The sequence below is a fragment of the Aythya marila genome, assembly GCF_965140915.1.
Source record: "Aythya marila genome assembly, chromosome: 20".
In the NCBI taxonomy this organism is placed as follows: domain Eukaryota; kingdom Metazoa; phylum Chordata; class Aves; order Anseriformes; family Anatidae; genus Aythya; species Aythya marila.
This window is the reverse complement of record NC_139061.1, coordinates 4,004,351-4,023,057: the sequence shown is the minus strand read 5'-3', so window position 1 is coordinate 4,023,057 and position 18,707 is coordinate 4,004,351. Positions and strand designations below refer to the sequence as shown.

Below are 18,707 nucleotides of genomic sequence, written 5' to 3'. Positions count from 1 at the left end.
CCAGCACGGCACAGCCGGCGATGCTGGGAAACCCCCGAGCACGACAGGCACCAAGTCATAACCACCCGGGGCTGTTCAGACAGACGAAGCTGCTGAATCAAGGCACAGCAGCACATCCGAACCTGTGCAGCATCTCTGCCTCACTGCCTAACTTCCAAACACCATCGTTGTGCTCCTTGACAATTTAGTCGTGGTGCGTAAGAGCGTGCTGTAAGATTTAGGTGAGTATGATGGAGAGTAGGGTAGAGTAGAGTAGAGTAGAGTAGGAGTTTCATTTGGAAGAGCCCCACAAGGATCATCGAGACATACCATACCCTCTTCTGGATGTGCTCAAGCACCTCGTGGACCTTTTTATACCAGGGAGCGCAGAACCACTCAGGGCAGCCCCCCAGCCCTCACCCCCTGGCTGTGCCCATGCCCAGCCCTGCTCCGTCCCAGGGCAGCATCCGGCGTTCCCTGTGCTCAGCTTCATTCCCCTGCTCATCGCCCGCTGCCCCGACCTGGCCAGATCCCCCTGCAAGGCCTCTCGTCTCTTGAGAGCAAACAGTACCACCAGCAAACTTGCCAAGGATGAACCCCGGCCCTGCACCCAGATCAGTGACCATGACATTGAAAAATCCAGCCCCAAAGCCAATCCCTGGGGAATGCAGCCAGCCAGACATAGCCACCACAACCCTACCAGTCCGCCAGCTCTTCACCCAGCATTGCATGAACCCACTCATCTCGCAGTTGGCCATTTTGTCCAGAAGGGCACCATGAGGGACGGCATCAAAAGCCTTGCTCAAATCCAGAAAAACGGCATCCCTTCACCCACAGAGCAGGCGCTCCGATCACAGAGGGCTATCAACTGCTATTAGACACCAGAGAGCCCAAGCCGACCGTAAGGTGAGCGATGCAAACCACAGCTTCCAGCTGACACACGGAGTGGGTTTGTGGCTTGACTGCCTCACCGCAGCACTGTCGGCTCCAGCAGGTTTGGGGCTGGTGTCTGGTGCACCGAGACCTGACCGCCCCGTGCACGGAGCACGTACGAGCACATGGGATTAACACGCTGCATCCCGCTGAGCTGCTCTGCTGGCACCTTGGCCGCAAGCACCCCTTGGTTAAACACCGATGGATGCTTCTCGTGCGCTGAAGCCAGCCTGGCTGTCAGTACTGCACCCTGCGATGCAGAATTCAGCCAAACAAGTAAAAGGGATATCGGAAATGTGGCAGGGAGCAGGATACTTTGAATTTTATTTTTTATGTATTGCAAACGCACTCTTCTGGGCAAATTGATATCAAGTTTGGGCTGAGCTCAACAACAACTGATGCTAAAACCACCTCATGGCATCGCCCTGCTCTGCCTCCCCCTCCCAGGCATTGCTGCTGCATCCAGCTGCACCTCTGCCCGAGCCCAAGGAGCAGGGTCCTGCAGTGGGAAGGGGCCGGGGGGCAGCACTGCCACATCCTACCTGCCTTGCTGCAGAGCCCCCAGATGCTGGGGGTGTCCATTATTTATTTGTATTTATTAATTATTGATTATTTGCTTAGAGCTGATGGGAACCTCCTCCTCCTGCATGGGCAGCCCCTCACTCCATTGGGGTTTCCTTTTAAATCCTTTATAGGGCAGAAACATCAGATGTTTCCAGCCAGTTGGAGTTTGTGCTGAGCAAACCAAAGCTTGTGGTCGGTTGCTGCTACACTACCCAAAATTCAGAGAGCAGGGACAGTGGCCAGGGCCATTTTTCCCCTTGGCGACACATTTTCCAAGGTTCTCCTATAAAACTGACGTGCCAAAACCATGAAAAAAGCTTTCCTGAGGAATAATGGGGAAACTGAGAAGCACTGGGATGGCCCAGTCTTTCCTAACAAACCACCACGGACAGCTGGACCCAGGCCTTGCACTGACCCTTCCATTTTGGCCTCGCAGATCCAGACTTCCTAGTTTTGCACAGTCCAGAATTTCTCACTGGCTTGGTCAAAAACAGAGGGAAAATGGGCAAGAGAGCAGAAGCGGTGCAGAAAACGTTGGCTTCTCCAGGAGCTTTGCCTTAATACCGAAACCCAGCCAGAAGAGATGCTCTGTGGAGTGGGAGCCATGAAATAAGTCAACAAAACTGCACTTCCATGCTGGTGCTGATGAAAAAGTGAGTTTTATATTCAGACCCCACCACAGTAAGCCATAAACCTCACCCTAAGTTGGGTAGGAAGGAAACTCGTGGCTCCTTCCACCACCCAACAAAACATCTTTCAAGCACACCTTGAAATTCCTACTGAGCAAAACGCAACGTTTGCACAGGGACAAAACAATCCTGAGCTTTGCAACCAGCTGGTGGAGACATCAAGCCCCTTAATCCCGGGATGGGGACGGGGCCATCCTCCAGCACCCCCCTCACACCCCAAAACACCGCCGGCACTCACCCGGCAGACGGACATCTGGTTGGTGGTGAGGGTGCCGGTCTTGTCGGAGCAGATGACGGAGGTGCAGCCCAGGGTCTCCACCGAGGGCAGGCTGCGCACGATGGCATTTTTCTTGGCCATGCGGCGCGTGCCCAGCGCCAGGCACGTGGTGATGACAGCCGGGAGGCCCTCGGGGATGGCAGCCACCGCCAGGGCCACCGAGGTCTTGAAGTAGTAGATTGCACCTCGAAACCAGGAGCCGCCGTGGACGGGGTCGCTGAAGTGGCTGATGTTGATGACCCAGACGGCGATGCACACCAGGAAAATCACTTTGGAGAGCTGCTGGCTGAACTCATCCAGCTTCTGCTGCAAGGGGGTCTTCTCGGGTTCTGTCTCCACCATCTGGTTTCGGATCTTCCCGATCTCCGTGTACACCCCTGTTGCAATGACGACCCCCACGGCCTTCCCAGCGGCAATGTTGGTGCCCTGGAAGGGATCGAAGGGAGCAGAGTAAATACATGGGCACGAAATCTCCCAGCCTGAGCAGGGAAATGTGTGGCTTCTTGTGAAGGGAGAATACGAGATCTTAGGGAAGGAGAAAATGAGACACCAGGCCCCACAAGTTCTCCATCTGCTAAAACGTGGGACAAATCTTTGTCCATCCTAAACCCACACACAGTCCCTGCCATTACTCGGTTACGGAGGAGTGAACTTCATCTCCTAATTTCTTTCAGTCATAATGAGCCTGGATGATTTACGTTGAATGGCATGAGTCCCGCCAGCACGAAGCGAGGGGCAATCCAGCTCTTCAGGAACCCCAAAGCACCCAGGGCAACCTGCCCGTTTCCCAATCCATGCCAGGAGGAGTTTCTATTTCACGTGGTTCATGGCTGTTTGGGACTCTATAAAAAAACACCCCGAAGCAGCAGGTGACTCCTGAGAGCACTCTCATCCCTCCCACGCTTGACTTCTGTCCAAGGGGCATGAGCAAGGAGGAGACCCAAACCTGCAACAGCCCCAGGTTCAACCACAAACCTTCTCTCCTTCTCAGGGTAATATACCCTAATAATACACCCTACATATAATAAACCTTCTTAGGGTAATATACCCTAATAATACACCCTACAAGATGAAAAAACAGCTGAGACTGCTCAAGGTGTTTCAGGGAACCACATGCCACAACCCAAATGAAGTCCTGTGGAAGCAGGTCCCCATTTTTACGGATTTGGGACCCTTTCTATGGACCTGGGTCTTGCACATGCAGCTTCTACTGCACCCAGCCCAGAGACATCCTGTGTCCATGGGGCTCTTTGCCCATCATCTCTTTGCAAAACCACGAGTGAGGCAGTGACTTACAGAGAACAGCATGTTCTTCTTGTCCTGGTTGACAGCACGCAGGTCGGGGATGGGGTCCGCGTGTTTGATCACCGACATGGACTCCCCTGCCAAGACAGGAGCGGGGAGATGAGCTGCTCAACGCCTCCATCACAACCCCCACAGCAACACTCGGCCAAAAAAATCATCAGAAAATCCACCATGGGGATGGCAGAGTGCTCTGAAGATGGGGGCTGCAGAACAACGACATTTTTATCTCCAGGATGAGGAGCTAAGGACTGAGAGAGGAGCCTTTATAATGCCCCGCTTGATAATTTTTGAAATATTATGGGTTATCAGCTTTAAGGGCTTTTCCACTGCTTATCACAAAGATAATGTAATTAAAAGAAAGCCCAGCGGTGTCACATCTCCCTAATGTCATGAGGTCTCGTGCACCAGCGGCTCTCATGGGACGGCTGCACAGGGGGGCTGGGAACCCCTGGTTAAGCAGCGCATGGGAACACCTGGGAACCCCCCTCGCTTTGCATTTAGCTTTAGGTGAGGTGCTGAGTCCTCCCCAAGCCCCAAATCTTCTTCTTCCACTTGTTTCTCACCCCAGCAAAGCGCTCAGTTCAGCGTCAGTCCCCAAAATTTGCTCTTGACAGAGGACAGGGGGGCAAAGTGCCTTCAGCACCCACCCCAACACACCTGTGAGGATGGACTGGTCAACCCGTAGTGTGGTGGAGCGGATTTCGATGATGCGGATGTCTGCTGGCACCTTGTCACCGACTGCAAGGAAAAGAGCAGGACAGCTCAGTCAGAGGCCAGGAAGGGGCACGGCGAGGCCCTGGAGGTGCTGCAGAGGCACCAGCCTGGCCAGCAGCTCTCCAGAACCTTTTGAGGCCAAGACAAACAGCCGCCCGTGGGTTCCCCGGCACGGCGGTTGCGGGTGAAAGCAGCCTGGCCACCTGACAGCCATTGTTTGCTGCCCACCGAAGCACACGTTAGCAAACAAAACAAAACCAAAAAAAAAAAAAAAAGTGTTGAAAACTGCTTTTCCTGCTGGGTTTCCTCCTCCCGGCTTCTTGGCATGTCACGGCTCTTCCTCGTGCTCCCTTATCGCCTGAACGCAACTGCTTTTCGGAAACACTGAGGTCAGCAGAGCCCTCGCTCGCAAGGACTTACATCACACCGCGCAGCGCCTGGCCACGAGCGAACGGCGCCGGTCCTGGATTTCAAGGAGCAGCTCCTCACAGGGCTCATAAACCCTGCCGTGCTCAGGGCCGGGCTGCCCTGGCGCCGCTCCACGCTGCAGCTGTTTATCCCAGCTGCATCCCCACGCTTTTGGATGCCAAACGGGGACCCGCAGACTCCCCCAGACCCATCAGGCGCAGGATTTGGAGATGCTTGAGGGAGCCAGAGCCACTCAGAAGGGGCAAAGGTCTCGTCCTCCCCTGTGGGAAGGGCAGAGAGGGTTTGCAAAACCTGAGCTGGACATGCAGGCTAATGATCTGCTGACGGCATCTCAGGAGACCGTGTCAAGCTATAGGGGTAGCTCCAACTCCAGGGCAGGTAGCATGAAAACCTTGCACGGTACACCAGGCACCCTGTACCAACCCAGCAGCTGCTGTCTGGGGGATTAGCAGAGATGTGCCATGCTGAAAGCCAAGGGAACGGGAAGAAAACAGCAGCAAACACTGGTTTCTTTAAATGCTGTTCAGCTGTGATGAGTTTAACCCATCTGCAGCTGCCTGCACAACGACTTGCTTCAATTGGCTTATTATGGGCTAAGTTGACTTGTTTTAAATTAATTGCCAGTTTTTCAAACCAAGAAAGCCTCCTTGCCACTGCCCAGCCCTGCTTGTCTTAGTTTCCAGCTTTGCCAGCTGTCTGTCCCCTGCAGCCAGGAAAGCCTCCCCTGCGTGCACACACCACACACCTGTGTCTGTGGATGTACGGGCACATCATTGGTACAAATCTATCTGGAATTTGTGGCCATGGTTAGGAGCAGAGCATCTTGTGTCCCTGGTGGGCAGGAATACCTACCCACCTCTCCCACCAGGCAGCCTGGCAGCCTCCTTGCCCCGTGCTATAAACCTGCTAAAACCAAAACTTGCCAATCAATTTGCTATTAATCAGCAACCCCCTCCAGAGGCCAGCTCAGCTCTTTCCCTCCCAGTCATGACCCAGACAGTGCCATCAAAAAGAAATGTTCAGCAGCTGATGGGTAGGCAGCCAGCTCCTGATTTGGGGCGAGGTGGCAGGGCTGAATTAAGCTGTCCTGTAGTGGGCAGGCGGGTGCAGGTCCCTGTGCTGTTTGCAGTGTTATTTCTCCCCTGGCTTGGTGAACAAGAAGAAATTGGGCCTGGGAGAGCTTGTGAGAGACACCCGGAGCCAGTCCCCAGGTGCCACAGGTCTGTCCCGTGTCCCTCAGAGCTTTTTCAGACCCCAGGGCCATGTCAGCAGCTGGAGCCCGTGGCTGGAGGCGCTGCTCCACTCCAGCCTCCGCACAGTTTTTATGTGCATCTTCCAGCTGAAGCACAACTGGAAGACATAAATAACAACGAGCTGGCTCGGGGCGGGAGGGATTGCAGCTTGTTTCCACTAGCAGGGCCACGAGGAGGAAAGGGGAGGATTAATACAGGGGCTCTGGGGGTTTACAGCATAGTTTAACGCACAAACAACAGAGGATAACTGGAACGCATCGCTTCCTAACTGGTGGGGCAGGTAGGAGACGCTGAGGCACCCTTAACCAAGGGCAAAGCCCAGACAGGAGAGCCGGAGGGGTCCTGCCATGTCAAAATCCAGATGATAAGCTTGATGGGCAACGCGGGGGGAAGTCTCTTTTCCCAGAAGCCTCCCTGAGACACAGTACCTGTGCCTGAAACCCCCTCTTTGTTGCTGCTCTTTAATCAATACGCACCCTACAGATGGGGTGAAGCCCTGGCAGGTTGATAAGCCCTGATTTTGGCCCAAATGTGTAGCTGGATTTGACAGCAGCAACTAAAACCTCAAGTGTGCAAAACCAAGGGGACTCAGCAGCTGGGCCACCCCGTGTCTCCCAAGGGCATGCACCCCAGTGCTGCTGCTCTCACCCTACTATGACAAGGAGCCACGGGGCACAGGGTGCCATCATCCCCCGGCCAGCGTCCCCATCCCATCCCCAGCTCCCTCCCCTCCGTGCCGCTGGGTGACGGAGCCCTACCTGCCACCTCCACGATGTCCCCAGGGACGATGTCCCGGGCACGGATCCTCTGCACCCCGCTGCGGTCGGCGCGGATCACCTTCCCCATCTCGGGCTCGTACTCCTTCAAGGCCTCGATGGCGCTCTCAGCGTTCCTCTCCTGCAAGAAGCAGAGGAGCAGAGCTGCAGCAGGGGGGCCGTCAAAGCAGGGAGGCTCCTTCAAGCTGCAGAGATGGGTGCACCCCAACCCCAACCCCACCTTCAGCACCCATTGGCACCATGGCTGGGGAACGGGCTATGCCTTCCTGAGCTGCCCCTGCTTGCTCTGAAATGATCTCTGCTGGGTTAAATCACAACAGTTCCTGGACACCACCTGGATCTTTGGGTCTGGTTTTCTCACTCTTGGTTTGGGAAGCAGTATTTCCCACCTAGATGTATTTTTCACCAGCCAGCAACGTACTTTATCGCCTCCAGGAGCCCCACTTCCGATAAGGTGTGGATAAATAATCCCCCACACAGAGCAGAGAGACACGGGGCTGTCCCTTACCTGCCACACGCCCACCACGGCGTTGGCGATCAGGATCATGATGATGACGATGGGCTCCACGAAGGCCGTCATGCTCTCCTCTCCTTCTTCAAACCAGGCCAGGATCTGGTAGCAGGAGAAGGGAAGGAGCGCAAAGCAGTTGAAAAAACAAGCACCAGCGTTTTAAGAGATACTCAGAAAAGGCAGCTAACACATGGCAGGGACCGACCCTGCAGCTCCTTACTGGTGAGATCATCCCACTAAGACCCAAGGTAAGAGACATGAAGCGTGCACACACCAACATTTTCACTCCATTTAACTGCTTGTCAACCCCTGCTGTGTCAATACAACGCCACCAGGCTGCTCTGCTGCAGCGAGCACTGGCACAAAAACCTTTGCCATGGGGCTGTGTGTGTGCTCTGAGAGCTGAGCCACGCCAGGAGACTCAGCCATCGAGCAGATCACCAGCAAATATGTCACCATGTGCTATTGTGGGAATGTATTTTTATCTTTTAGGGGTCCAGCCTCCCTCCTTACCTCCCCACAAGTCCTACCCCCGCCGTTCACTTTTCCCATGGGTGCCCTACCAGCTGGGTGCCCTACCACCCAGTGCTTTCAGACCAGTGGGACGTACAATGCCGGCACTAAAACCTTTATTCAAAATGTCATGACTACATGAGGTGGGATCCCGAAATAAGTGTCGCACGACTTAGTCCAGCAGGAGACAGTTCGTGCTGCCAGCACCAGCGCTGCCCCCGCTCTGGGCTCAATCACAGCCCCACGGGAGAACCACCAGTGGTGGTGACATCTGAAGGGCGCACTGCAATGTGTCACTGCAGAGGTTAGCCCAAACACATCCCTGCACAACCTCGAGGGGATTTCGGAAACCTCCCCATGTCCCTTGTGCCCCATTAGCTCCAGTGTTTCGCTGCCAGGGATTCATTGTTTGGGAATTGTAAAAGCATCTTCTCATATTCACCTAGAAAAAATCTCGTTTTCTTGCCTCTCCTCCATGCACATGCCGAGGAGAGGGTGAGCATTTCAGCTCTTCCTCCAGCAGAGACAGTAACGTGGCCTCCCTTTCCTGAGAAGCTTAAAGGAATTGCCTATTTTTTTAATTAAATATAAATAAATAAATTAAATTATTAAAATGAAATGGGTCAGCTGGTTGCTAAGTTAGCCAAAAGGAGGAGACATGAGACACGTTTTGTCATCCCACTGCCTTAGGTGGCAGAACCCAAATCCCACATATTCCTCCAGCAGCTTGGTGGGAAACATCTCCCCACTGAGCTGCTCCCAAGGTAAATTGTGAGCAAAACCGAGCTAACAGCAACCCCTGGGGAGAGGTTTCCATGAGCAGATTTCACAGCAAAGGAAGCACTGCAACCTCATCCAGGCACAGCCCCGCCAGGAACCACTCCCCAGTTCAGCTCATGGGGAGCAATGCTCAGGCACCACAAAAAAAGGACTAAAATCAGCCAAAAAAAGGATGCTCAGGGTGGAGGTAGTGAGGCTGGGAGCATCTCCCCCAGAAGAGGTGGGGGAAGAGCCCTGCTGAAGCTGTGCTGCAGGAGAAGGCAGCGTCTGGGGACAAGTGACAGCACCGTGTGCTGCCGTGGGGCTGAACGCTACCAGAAGCTGCTCCCGGTGACATTCCCAAAAGCAGAGGTTTAAAGGAAAGCTGTACCCCATGCATCGTGTCTGGCCATAGCCCTGCCCCTTGGATCTGTCCTGGGATGCCCGAACCCTCCCGGCCATGCCAGCAGGACGGGAAGGACGCGAGCAGCAGCAAGAGGCAGCTCCCACACGAGCAGCCGAAACGCTGCCAGGCCAGAGGAAGAATAAAAAAAATAAAAATTAAACAACAGATTGGATTTTCATTTCATATCCAAAATCTGAATGCCTCCACGCAGCAGCAGAAGGGCTTCAAGAGGGAGACATTACTCCCAGGAGAGAAGCCACAGAGGGCTGGAAATGCTCCCAGCCCCTCCTGGCCTCGGCACGTGCATCAGCCCGGTGCCCATCGCTGCTGGCAGCACCTGAACACAGCACGGGGAATTTCGGGGCTCACTTCACGTATCCGTGCTGCTGCCCTCACCTCTCACCACCCACCCAATGCCTCCTCAGGGCAAGACCAGGGGGTTACTTCGCAGCCGAGCTTTGCCTCCTTCCCTCCTCTTCCTCCTCTCGTGCTCTCCCTGGGGGCCACCTGGTGTTTGCTTGCCAGATAGGTACAGATATTCCCTGAGCACTCGCAATTGCCCCGTGGACAGACATCTCCGCAGACCCTTTGCCTTCTCTCCTGCCCTCAAAACCCTCACTCCATCCTGCATCACCATTTTTTGCCAGAGAAAAGGCGCCGTCCTACCTGACCCCAGCAGCACAGCGACGGCTACCGAGTCATGGCCAGGCTCCAAGGCAGGTGCTGCACACACACCTTGGGATGTTTTTGTGCTGCCAGTCCTTACTTTCCAAAGCTCCCGAAGAAAAGATGCAAAGGGAAGTGGTTTTCCCTAACTATTTAACCTCCATGCACGCAGAGGCACAGCACACGTTGTGCTCGATGAAAAGTAGTGTTGAAAAGAAATTGGGGAGAATTAGAAGCAGCGAAGGGACACCAAAAGAGGCTCTTTGGGCCTAAATCAATGAAAACATTTAGCACAGTGCTAACAAAGTAAGGGGAAGAAGGCTGAAATCCTGAAAAACATCAGTGAATGCGTCACAGATTCACACGGGCTGACAAATGGGGAAATCAAAATGCTTCCCTCAGCCTAGGAAATTCAGGAAAAAGGGCTGATGCATGTTCTGAGCCGACAATGAGAACACACACAACCCATATTGCTCATCAAATTAGGGTCAGACAATACAGACAAATCACATGAAAAAGTTCTGGGCCCATCTCACTGTCCCCTGGCAGCCCCTTCCCAACCCACTCCGACTGGGACTCTGTCCCCAAGCCCCAGCCCTACAACCCCAGCACCGCAGTCTTCTGGTAGCCCCAGGGGGACACGACAACAGCCTCCAGAAGAACACAGTCTGCTCTGCAGCTGGAAACACACAACGGGATCTCCTTGCCCAGGTCTGAGGCAGGAAATAGCACCAGGGCTCAGCAGGCAGTGCGGCAGAGCCAGGTGTGATTACTGCCAGGGTAGCGAAGGGCTCGATCCACCTCTGTCAGGTCTCCACCATCGGAGATCCCCATCAGAAGTTTTGAAAGACACTCAGTGAGCAACAGGATGGGTAGCTCTGACGCTTCCCTTGGACTAGGAGTCATCTCCAGATCTCCCCTGCCCATCCTTGGTGTTATTTAGTTGGGCTCTGGGTCGTGTCAGAAGTCCCAAGCTGAATGAACGGGTGGGGACAGAGCATCTTCCAAAGGAACTGAGAGAAACCATCCAGCTGTGCCTTCTTCAACAGCTTGACATGAATTTTTCAGCACGGATTATTTGAATGAAAGGAGTCAAGGCTGCCAAGATATCATTAAACTGCGGCAGAAGAATCTGGCAGTGGCAAAGCTTCAAGGCACACAGATGACTCCAGGGCTTCTAATTTAATTCACGCTATTGGCATTAACTTTAAGTAGCAACACTGGGATCAGCTGATGGAACCGTGCCCCTGGGCCCCTTTCTGCCTTAGGGTCTTAGGGAAATGTAAGGAAGGCTGGAGAGCTGGGGGATATCGCTGTTGGATGGCTCAGCAGTGCTGGGAAGTCCTCCAGCCTCACCTACGCACGTGCGGTGCCATCGCTACGACCGCTGTGCCCGGCACAACCACATCCCCTCCATCCTTCACGTGCACCCCTCTGGCCTCTTTATTCCCCCTAAAAATAAACAACCCCGTCCTATTTCACCAGTGCTGACCTGAAATGCGATGCTCTGTTTGAACACGGCACCTTTTAAGCCCCCCTCACCCCAGCTCCCACCAGCACCCAGGGGTGCCGCAGCCCGCCCGCGGTACTCACGAAGGAGAGGAAAGCGGCCATCAGGAGGATGCGGACCAGGAGATCTTCAAACTGCTCCAGCACCAGCTCCCAGAGGGACTTTCCTAGGGGGAAAACACACGAGCTCAAACACCATCGGTGCCCAAAATGCCCCAGAAGGCAGGGAATTTGGAGGCCAGTAGGGCCCACAGAGCCTGCAGCATCGCTGCTCCGGGCACTGCAGGGGACACCCAGTGCCAGGGGCAGCGTTGAATCAAATGAGAGTAAACATTCATGTCCTGAATCTGCCGTTGGCATCACCAGCTCCACCTGCAGCAGTGAGGGATTTTTCTCTCTAATACGAAATGCCTTCCTTTCTGGCATTGCCCTGTTTCTACTACACTTGTTTTTAACTAAAGAAACCAAATCCTCTGTGTTCCTACTCCCACCTGGTAGCCCTTCCGTCAGAGGAAGGCCCTGTTCTCAGCCCAGCTGTCTCTGGGATTAAAATTGAGATTAGAAGAAATGACCCCGCACACTCCCCTTCCTCCAGCAGCCTCATCCCCAGCTTTCACCCCCCCGTCCCACCCACACCTCCGGGCACACACCCCCACTTACCTTCTTCTGCAGGGAGCTCTGGGGGTTTCCATCCATACCCCAACCAGCAGAAAGGGAAAAAAAATGGGAAGAGAAAAAAAAATATATTAATTTGGGAACAGCGTAGCAATCCCTTATACCCCAGCAGTTCACCAAGTACCCCAAACGCAGCTCGTGCTGCACATATTGCCACAGGAAGGCTGCTTGTGATCAGACTTCAACGCCTGACATCAGGCAGGCAGCGCCGGGTGCTCCCCGTGCCAGGAAATGTCATTTCCCTGCTGCAGCCGGGGCGCGGCAGCATCCATCCCTGCGCTCAGCCTGCCTAAAAACGCTCGCCTCCAAAGAGCCCAGCACCCTCGGGAGCTGCCCTCTCCAATCCTGGGGCAGAAAGCTCTGAACATCCCATAAAACGCACTGCCAGGGAGCAGTAGGGACCTGTCAGGGCCTGTAACTTCCCCACCACGTTTCCTATTAGCCCCTTGTATTTCACAGCCCGCAACACGCTGGGAAGGAAATCCAAAGCCGATGCTGTGCTGGTCCAAGCCGTGCTCCTGCCACACTGCTCCCAGCAAGCCGAGCCCAAAACGGCACCAAAACACCCATGCACCATGCACCCGTCACAGCCCACCTGTCCAGTTTGCCTTATCCTATATCAATAAGATACCTGCAGCTGTCTAGCAAACCAAGGCGTTCCTCCAGCTCCTTGGGTTTTTAAGGGAATAGGGGGATGAGGGCAGATGCGGGGTGCCTCCGGCCACCCCAAGCCCCCCGTGCAGAGCCCTACGTGTGAGAGCAGGAAGCGAAACCAGCTCGGCTGTTTTCCACCCTCTATTTTCATTCAGAGAAATGAGAAAGGAAAAAAAAAAAAAAAAAAAAAAAAAAGAAAGAAACACACAACAAAAAGCCCCAGCAACCTTCACTGAGCAAAACGGTGAAAACAAGCACCCTGCGTGTTCACCCCTCAACTGCTGGCAGAGGCGCTCACTGGGAGGTTTTTTAAGCCTGAGTCCCTCCAAAAATCCTAAATAATGAAGCTCCAAAGCCCTGCCACCATGAGGAGGGCACAGACCCCAACGTAGCACCCGTAGTTATTCTCACAGTGAAAAAAAATGAAATTCTTGGAAGGGTTTCACCATTTTGGCTTGTTCTATAGAGCACCAGAAGGAGAGCTGCTCTTCTCCCTTTTGCAAGCAGCTTCCTCCCCGCCCGCAGCTTCCTCTCCCCAACCCCAAAATGAAGGGCAGGGGGCACCCGGGGCCGTTTTCCCCATCCAGGCTGGGTTTTTAGGGGTGCGACCACGCAAGGTGACAGACCAAGGGGCACCTGGTGCTCAGCCAGGTCCCAGCTCCACCGTGGCACCCCGTGGTGACGTTGCGCCCCGAGCAGCCGTGCGTAACGCCGCCGGCCCGTTGTGCCTCTGCCGGGCATCGTTTGCATGAGGAGTCGCGGCGAGGCTGTTTGCAGAGCGGGGACTTTGCATGAGCTCTGCAGAGGGGGCAGGAAAATGGGTTACCATGAACTCAGGAGGAAGCCAACACCCCGCCGGCAGCACGGGTCTCACCGCCACCAGGGTGACACAATGACACTGCTGCCACCAAACCCCAACCAGCAGCAGTGCTGTTGCAGCTACTTCCCCCCCCAAAAAAGCTGATTTTGAGCATACTGGGAACTAGGCAAACCTCCTCTGGGTGGTGCCCCTTTCCACCTCCCTTCACACGACAGCTCAGCACCCACTTTGCACCCTGCAAAAAAGGGCTGGAAGCCAAAATGCACTGACATTTTCGGGTCTGCATCCACCTAAAACCACCTGAAAATGAGAAAATTTGGGGTTGAAGCCCCCTTCTCTCAGTTCCAGCACCCCACTAGAAATAAGAGGATTTGCCCTGCTCTCCAAACCCCAGGTTTTATCGGGTCAGCCCCGTGGTACCAGGCAGCGCAGCGCAGCCGGTGCCATGCCGTGGCCACAGTGCTGCCGTGTCACAACAAAACCCAATGCAGAGCAGCAAAAACCCAAATCCACGAGTCCCGTGGGACAGCACAGTGAGTGCAGACGGGCTGAAATGGGAATCCCTGCTGCCAGACTATATGGGCGTGGGATGCTCCAAGGGCAGGCACGAGGCAGAGGTGGGGCGGGCAGGGGGCCGGTATCGCCAGCTCCTGCCAGCTCAAACAGCGCAGCAGGGCTGGCACCGGTGACGTGGAGGGCACGGTGAGCAGGTGACAGCGAGGCAAAGCAGCCCAGGTACCACCTGCTGGCAGCGCGGTGCCAGCTGAGCGCCCTCGGGGAGATCCGGCCTTGTTTTCCGGGTCAGAGCAAACAAATAAAACACGGCAGGGTGGCACGGGGGGCACTGCAAGGAAACGTTTCAGGTGCACACTCAGACCTGGAGCGTGACCCCTGACAGTGAGCATCTGAACACCTTTTTCCCAACATTTCAGTAGCTTCCCCAGAATAAAGTCAGATTTCCCTTATGGGAAACAAGCCTGCTACCGAGCAGGGAGGGAAGGGTGATGCCCCAGAGCCAGGCAATGCGAGCACCGTGCATCCCCCTGCGCGCAACAGGGATCAGGTGGGACCAGGACCTGGCTCGCCCTGCACAAAGAAGCACAGCACCCAGCCTGGGACTAAGGACCAGCATCACCCCCACCCTCTGCTCCAAAACTTCCTTCAGGCTGTATTTCTATGCTGTAAATTCTTTTTTTTTTTTTTTTCCCCTTCCTCTAATTTATTTTTCTGTACGGAGTGAAGGGGAAATGGAGGGGTAAAACAAGCGACGCATCCAATTCCCAGACTTCGCCAACAGGCAGGAAAAAAGTGGTATAAAGAGTAAAAAAAATAAAATAAAATAAAATAAAATAAAATAAAATAAAACATCCCCAGCTGGGACAGCAGCCTCCCCCAGTGACACAAAGCAGGACTTGCTCTGGGATCCTTCACCCCACAGAACAAATTGTTATTTCCAGCAGCACCACAAGGCCCCGCTCCCTGCCCCGGTGGCGGCCGGCACCGTGCGGGGTTTTGCAGCCCCCAAACCCCTCTGTTGGGTTTCCCCATCCCCTGCTCGGTGGGAATCCCACCTGGGGACGGGTGCTCAGGTGCTTTTTCACCACCACCCTTGAGTTGCAAGAGCACAAAGCGACGTGTTTGGAGGCTGATGCGTTGTGGTAGCGTTATCGTGGATGACAAGCACCCGGAGGCTGATGGTGCGATGCTCGCAGGGGACAACGCAGAGTTACCCCATTCGGCTTTCCTTTCACGTGCAGTTTTGTGCTGGAGCCTCCCGAGCACGTAACACCACCCAGCCTGCTCCCAGGTGCCACCCTCCCCATGGGGACAGCCCCAAAAGCTTTGCCACCCGTTCTCCCCCCCTCCCTGTAAGCAAAGCCCTGGGTGCGCCGTGCCGGGGGGAGCCTGATTTGCCTACCGCACCGCACCTGCCTCCTGCACCCCCAGCACCCACCTGGTGGAGCAGGCACCGAGATAAAAGGGCCAAGGGATGAGCACCCCTCCCATGGCAAACACCCCGGGATCACTGCTCCGGCAGCGTCCCCAAGCTCTGCAGGATCCCGGCATCCTGCCTGGAGGGGTGATGGCAGCCCCAAAATAAGGAAAATAAATAACTAAATAAGGAAGTGTTCAGGGCAGGGCGATGGTTCAAGCAGCGAGGGTGGCCCCACAGACCCAAGAGCTCAGCAGAAGGCATCAGGATAAACCTGCCTGTCCCACCCCAAATTCCTTTTCCTTTGCTCCTGGGAATGGCTCATCCCCAAAATGTTGTGAGCATCCTGCAAAGGGCAGCTCCCCTCCAATATCGTGCACAGGGATCCTGCAATGGGGCCACGAAGCCCCACGCATCCTCCTCCATGGAGGAAAGCAAATTATTTTGTACGGAAAACCCACATGCAAGCCCATTCTCCTCCTCCTCTCAATGCTAAGAGAACAAGGGGAGAATATTTCACCCATTTCCCCTGAAAAATCAAGTCACCGGTCAGGCCAGCAGCCTTATTTCCAAAACTGAAGTCCCTTTAAAAATGCCTGGGGATATTTTGGGGAGAAACATGGGGAAATGGGACTCCCCAGCCCAGGGCTGCACCTGGTGGCCTTGTCCCACCGGTGGTGCCTGCTGGTCCCTGGGGGACAGGGGGTGCGTGGCAGAGGGAGCGCACAACCCTGGCCTCAGACGGGCGATGTGAGCAGGCTAAAGGCAGGTTTTGTTCCCTCCTGCACCAAGGCAGTGGAAAGAATTTCCAGCTCTGGCTCCTGGGTGGAAAAGCTAAAAATCTGCATTTAAATAGTAACAGCTTCGGGGGCATTCAAAAATAAAATAAATTAAAATAAAGGCAGGGGAACAAAATAAAGCTTAAGATGGGGCTTTTTTTCATCCGATTGCACCCCAAACCTTGAGGGGACAATCCCCACAGCCAGGCACAGCTTCCCCTGCCCAGCTCAGCCCCGGCTCAGCCTCACCCATGGGCTCGGTGAGGGAGGCCCACTGCCTCCTGCGAGCCCAGAAGCACTCTGCGATCCTCTTCTTGCAGGTTTCATTTTTTTGCCCTACAACTATTTATTTTTTTTCCACAGAATTTCCCCCTGATGCTCCAGTGCTTGCTTTTAACTCAGTCGGTTCTGTTGGCACAGAAATGGATTTCCATCCCTGCGGGCTCTGCCCTTGGCCACCATCACCATCAGCGTGATGCCTCCGCTAAAATCCTTTTTTTGGGGAGCCAAAATCTCCCCAAAACAGCAAATGTTCAGAAACCAAAGCCCCATCCATGCCAAGGCAAGCAAAACACCAACTTTGCAACACTTCTGGGACTGCCACACCATGCTGCAAGCCAGCCAGCGAGTCAAACACCCAGCGGCATAAAATTTAATAACGTTTAGGATTAAATAATGCTAACATAACAGCTTAGCAAACCAAACACACCAAGCTGCAGAGGCGGTGGTGCCCGAGCCCTCACGATGCTGGCTCAGCCCCTGCAGGCTTTAAATATCCTTGGGGAGGGCATTTGGTGCTGGAATTGCACTGCTGCCTTGCAGCTGAGTTCCGTGAGATCTGGGGAAGAGCCGGGCGGAAACGTGCTCATGGCTTTTTTTTCTTAAAAAACAGGAGAAATGGCTTAGTGGGCTGCAAAGGTAAGAAAAACAGGCAGGAAAATGAGAGCAGGGTGCACAGCCAGAATTGGATGCACTTGCTCCTGGCGGAGCGATGTCGCTCAGCACGCAGCGAGGGGCTGCTGCGGCATGGGGCAGGGGGACAGAGGCAGAATGAGACCAAACTTCCCCCCTCACAAAGGGCTCTTTGCAGCACTCTTGCCCACCAAAACAACCCATTTGCTTTTCCACATTTTTTTGCTTGACCTCTGGCGCACTGCAGGCTTGGGACTGAATCACAACCAGCGTGGATGCAGCGCTACCAAACCAGGGGGGGATGTTTGCAAGGTGTAACCCCCCAAATTCAAAGCCAGCAACCTAAGTAAATACCTGAAGCCCTGAAATATATTGCTTTTCAACCCAGACACTGCTTGTTCCCTTCCTCATCAAGAGAAAGCCCTGGCTGAAACTGTGGGCTGCCAGGGGCTGACCCCATCCCAATACACACAGGCTCGGAGGGGGTACGGTGTGGGTTTTGTTTTTGTTGTTCTCCATTTGTTTGTTTTCTGGAGGAAACGCCTCCCACTCCTGAAAGCGTTTGTGAAATCCGACAGCCGGAATATTCACATCTCAAGGCGACTCCCATCTGCTGGCAGAGCAAGGCGGGCTGGCAACACACGGCCAGGCTAAGGCAGCACAGCGCCCACCGGCCCTGCCCCGCACGGCAGCTAATGAGCTGCTTTTAAACTCAATTAACTTCAGCAGAGATTATTATTATTATGTTTTGCTATTTTTTTTTTTTTATTATTATTATTTTTTACAGAACTCCTTGCCCCAGCCAACCCCGCTCCCCAAACACACGCTGGCTTTTCCTGCTCCCCGCTCTCTGAGCTATTTTCAGCGATCGCCTTGGATGGGTGTTCGTGGAAAATGAAGTATGCACAGCACTGAGTTTAGATTATATCAGAAGAAAAAATAAAATATATATATCGTGCAGAATAGAAAAAAAAAAAGTCTTTCTGGATGGGAAAAAGGGATGAGCTGGGCAATTAATACTTTCAGGGATGAACTCTCCGGGGATCACGCATCCCTGTGTAGGTGAGCCCATTCCCTTCCCCACAAGGAGGGAGGTTGCTGGAAGAGTTGAGCCCATTTAATCTTATTTCTGTGACCTTCTTTCCATTGCGTATAATGTGTGCATGTAAGGGATGGAATTTTATTTTCATAGATACACACATATGTACATGATATATACATATATCTACAGATACAGATGCATATAGAGTAGACTGGTTCAGCTGGAATGGACCTACAAAGACACAGATACCTATGCAGAGACCTATACACAACAAACAAGTTTAAGACTTAGTGTTGAGAAGACAAGTGTCAAGAAGAGGTGAAAAAGGGAAAAACCATGCAGGAGTGCAGAAGAGCAGCAAAACCCAAACCACGCGGAGCCCTGGGGAACGCCGTCCTCCACGGAGCGAGCGGGAGGCTCGGGGCCGCCTCTCCCCTGCAACTCTGTTTTCCTTTTTCCACTCGCTCACCACATTTTCCTTATTTTAGCGCGTTTTGTTGACTTGGAGGTTGCAAAATGGAAAAAAAAAAAAAAAAAAAAAGAAGGGAGCGCAGGCAGGTAACGGCGCCGGGCAGCATGAGGGGTGTCTCCACCTCGGATGCTGGCTCC

At 54.0% G+C, this 18,707-nt stretch overlaps 1 protein-coding gene across 2 annotated transcripts in view; it reads right to left on the bottom strand.

The window, feature by feature from the left end:
- ATP2A3 (ATPase sarcoplasmic/endoplasmic reticulum Ca2+ transporting 3) overlaps window positions 1–18,707 on the bottom strand; it is a 46,150-nt gene that overhangs the window by 20,815 nt on the left and 6,628 nt on the right. For both annotated transcript variants that reach the window (XM_082776617.1, XM_082776618.1), the window contains exons 2-8: window positions 11,944–11,961; window positions 11,368–11,450; window positions 7,428–7,532; window positions 6,902–7,040; window positions 4,405–4,485; window positions 3,739–3,824; window positions 2,404–2,868 (exon numbers count right to left, since the gene is read on the bottom strand). In XM_082776617.1, coding sequence (XP_082632743.1) covers window positions 2,404–2,868; window positions 3,739–3,824; window positions 4,405–4,485; window positions 6,902–7,040; window positions 7,428–7,532; window positions 11,368–11,450; window positions 11,944–11,961 — 977 coding nt within the window. The remainder of the gene's footprint in view (window positions 1–2,403; window positions 2,869–3,738; window positions 3,825–4,404; window positions 4,486–6,901; window positions 7,041–7,427; window positions 7,533–11,367; window positions 11,451–11,943; window positions 11,962–18,707) is intronic.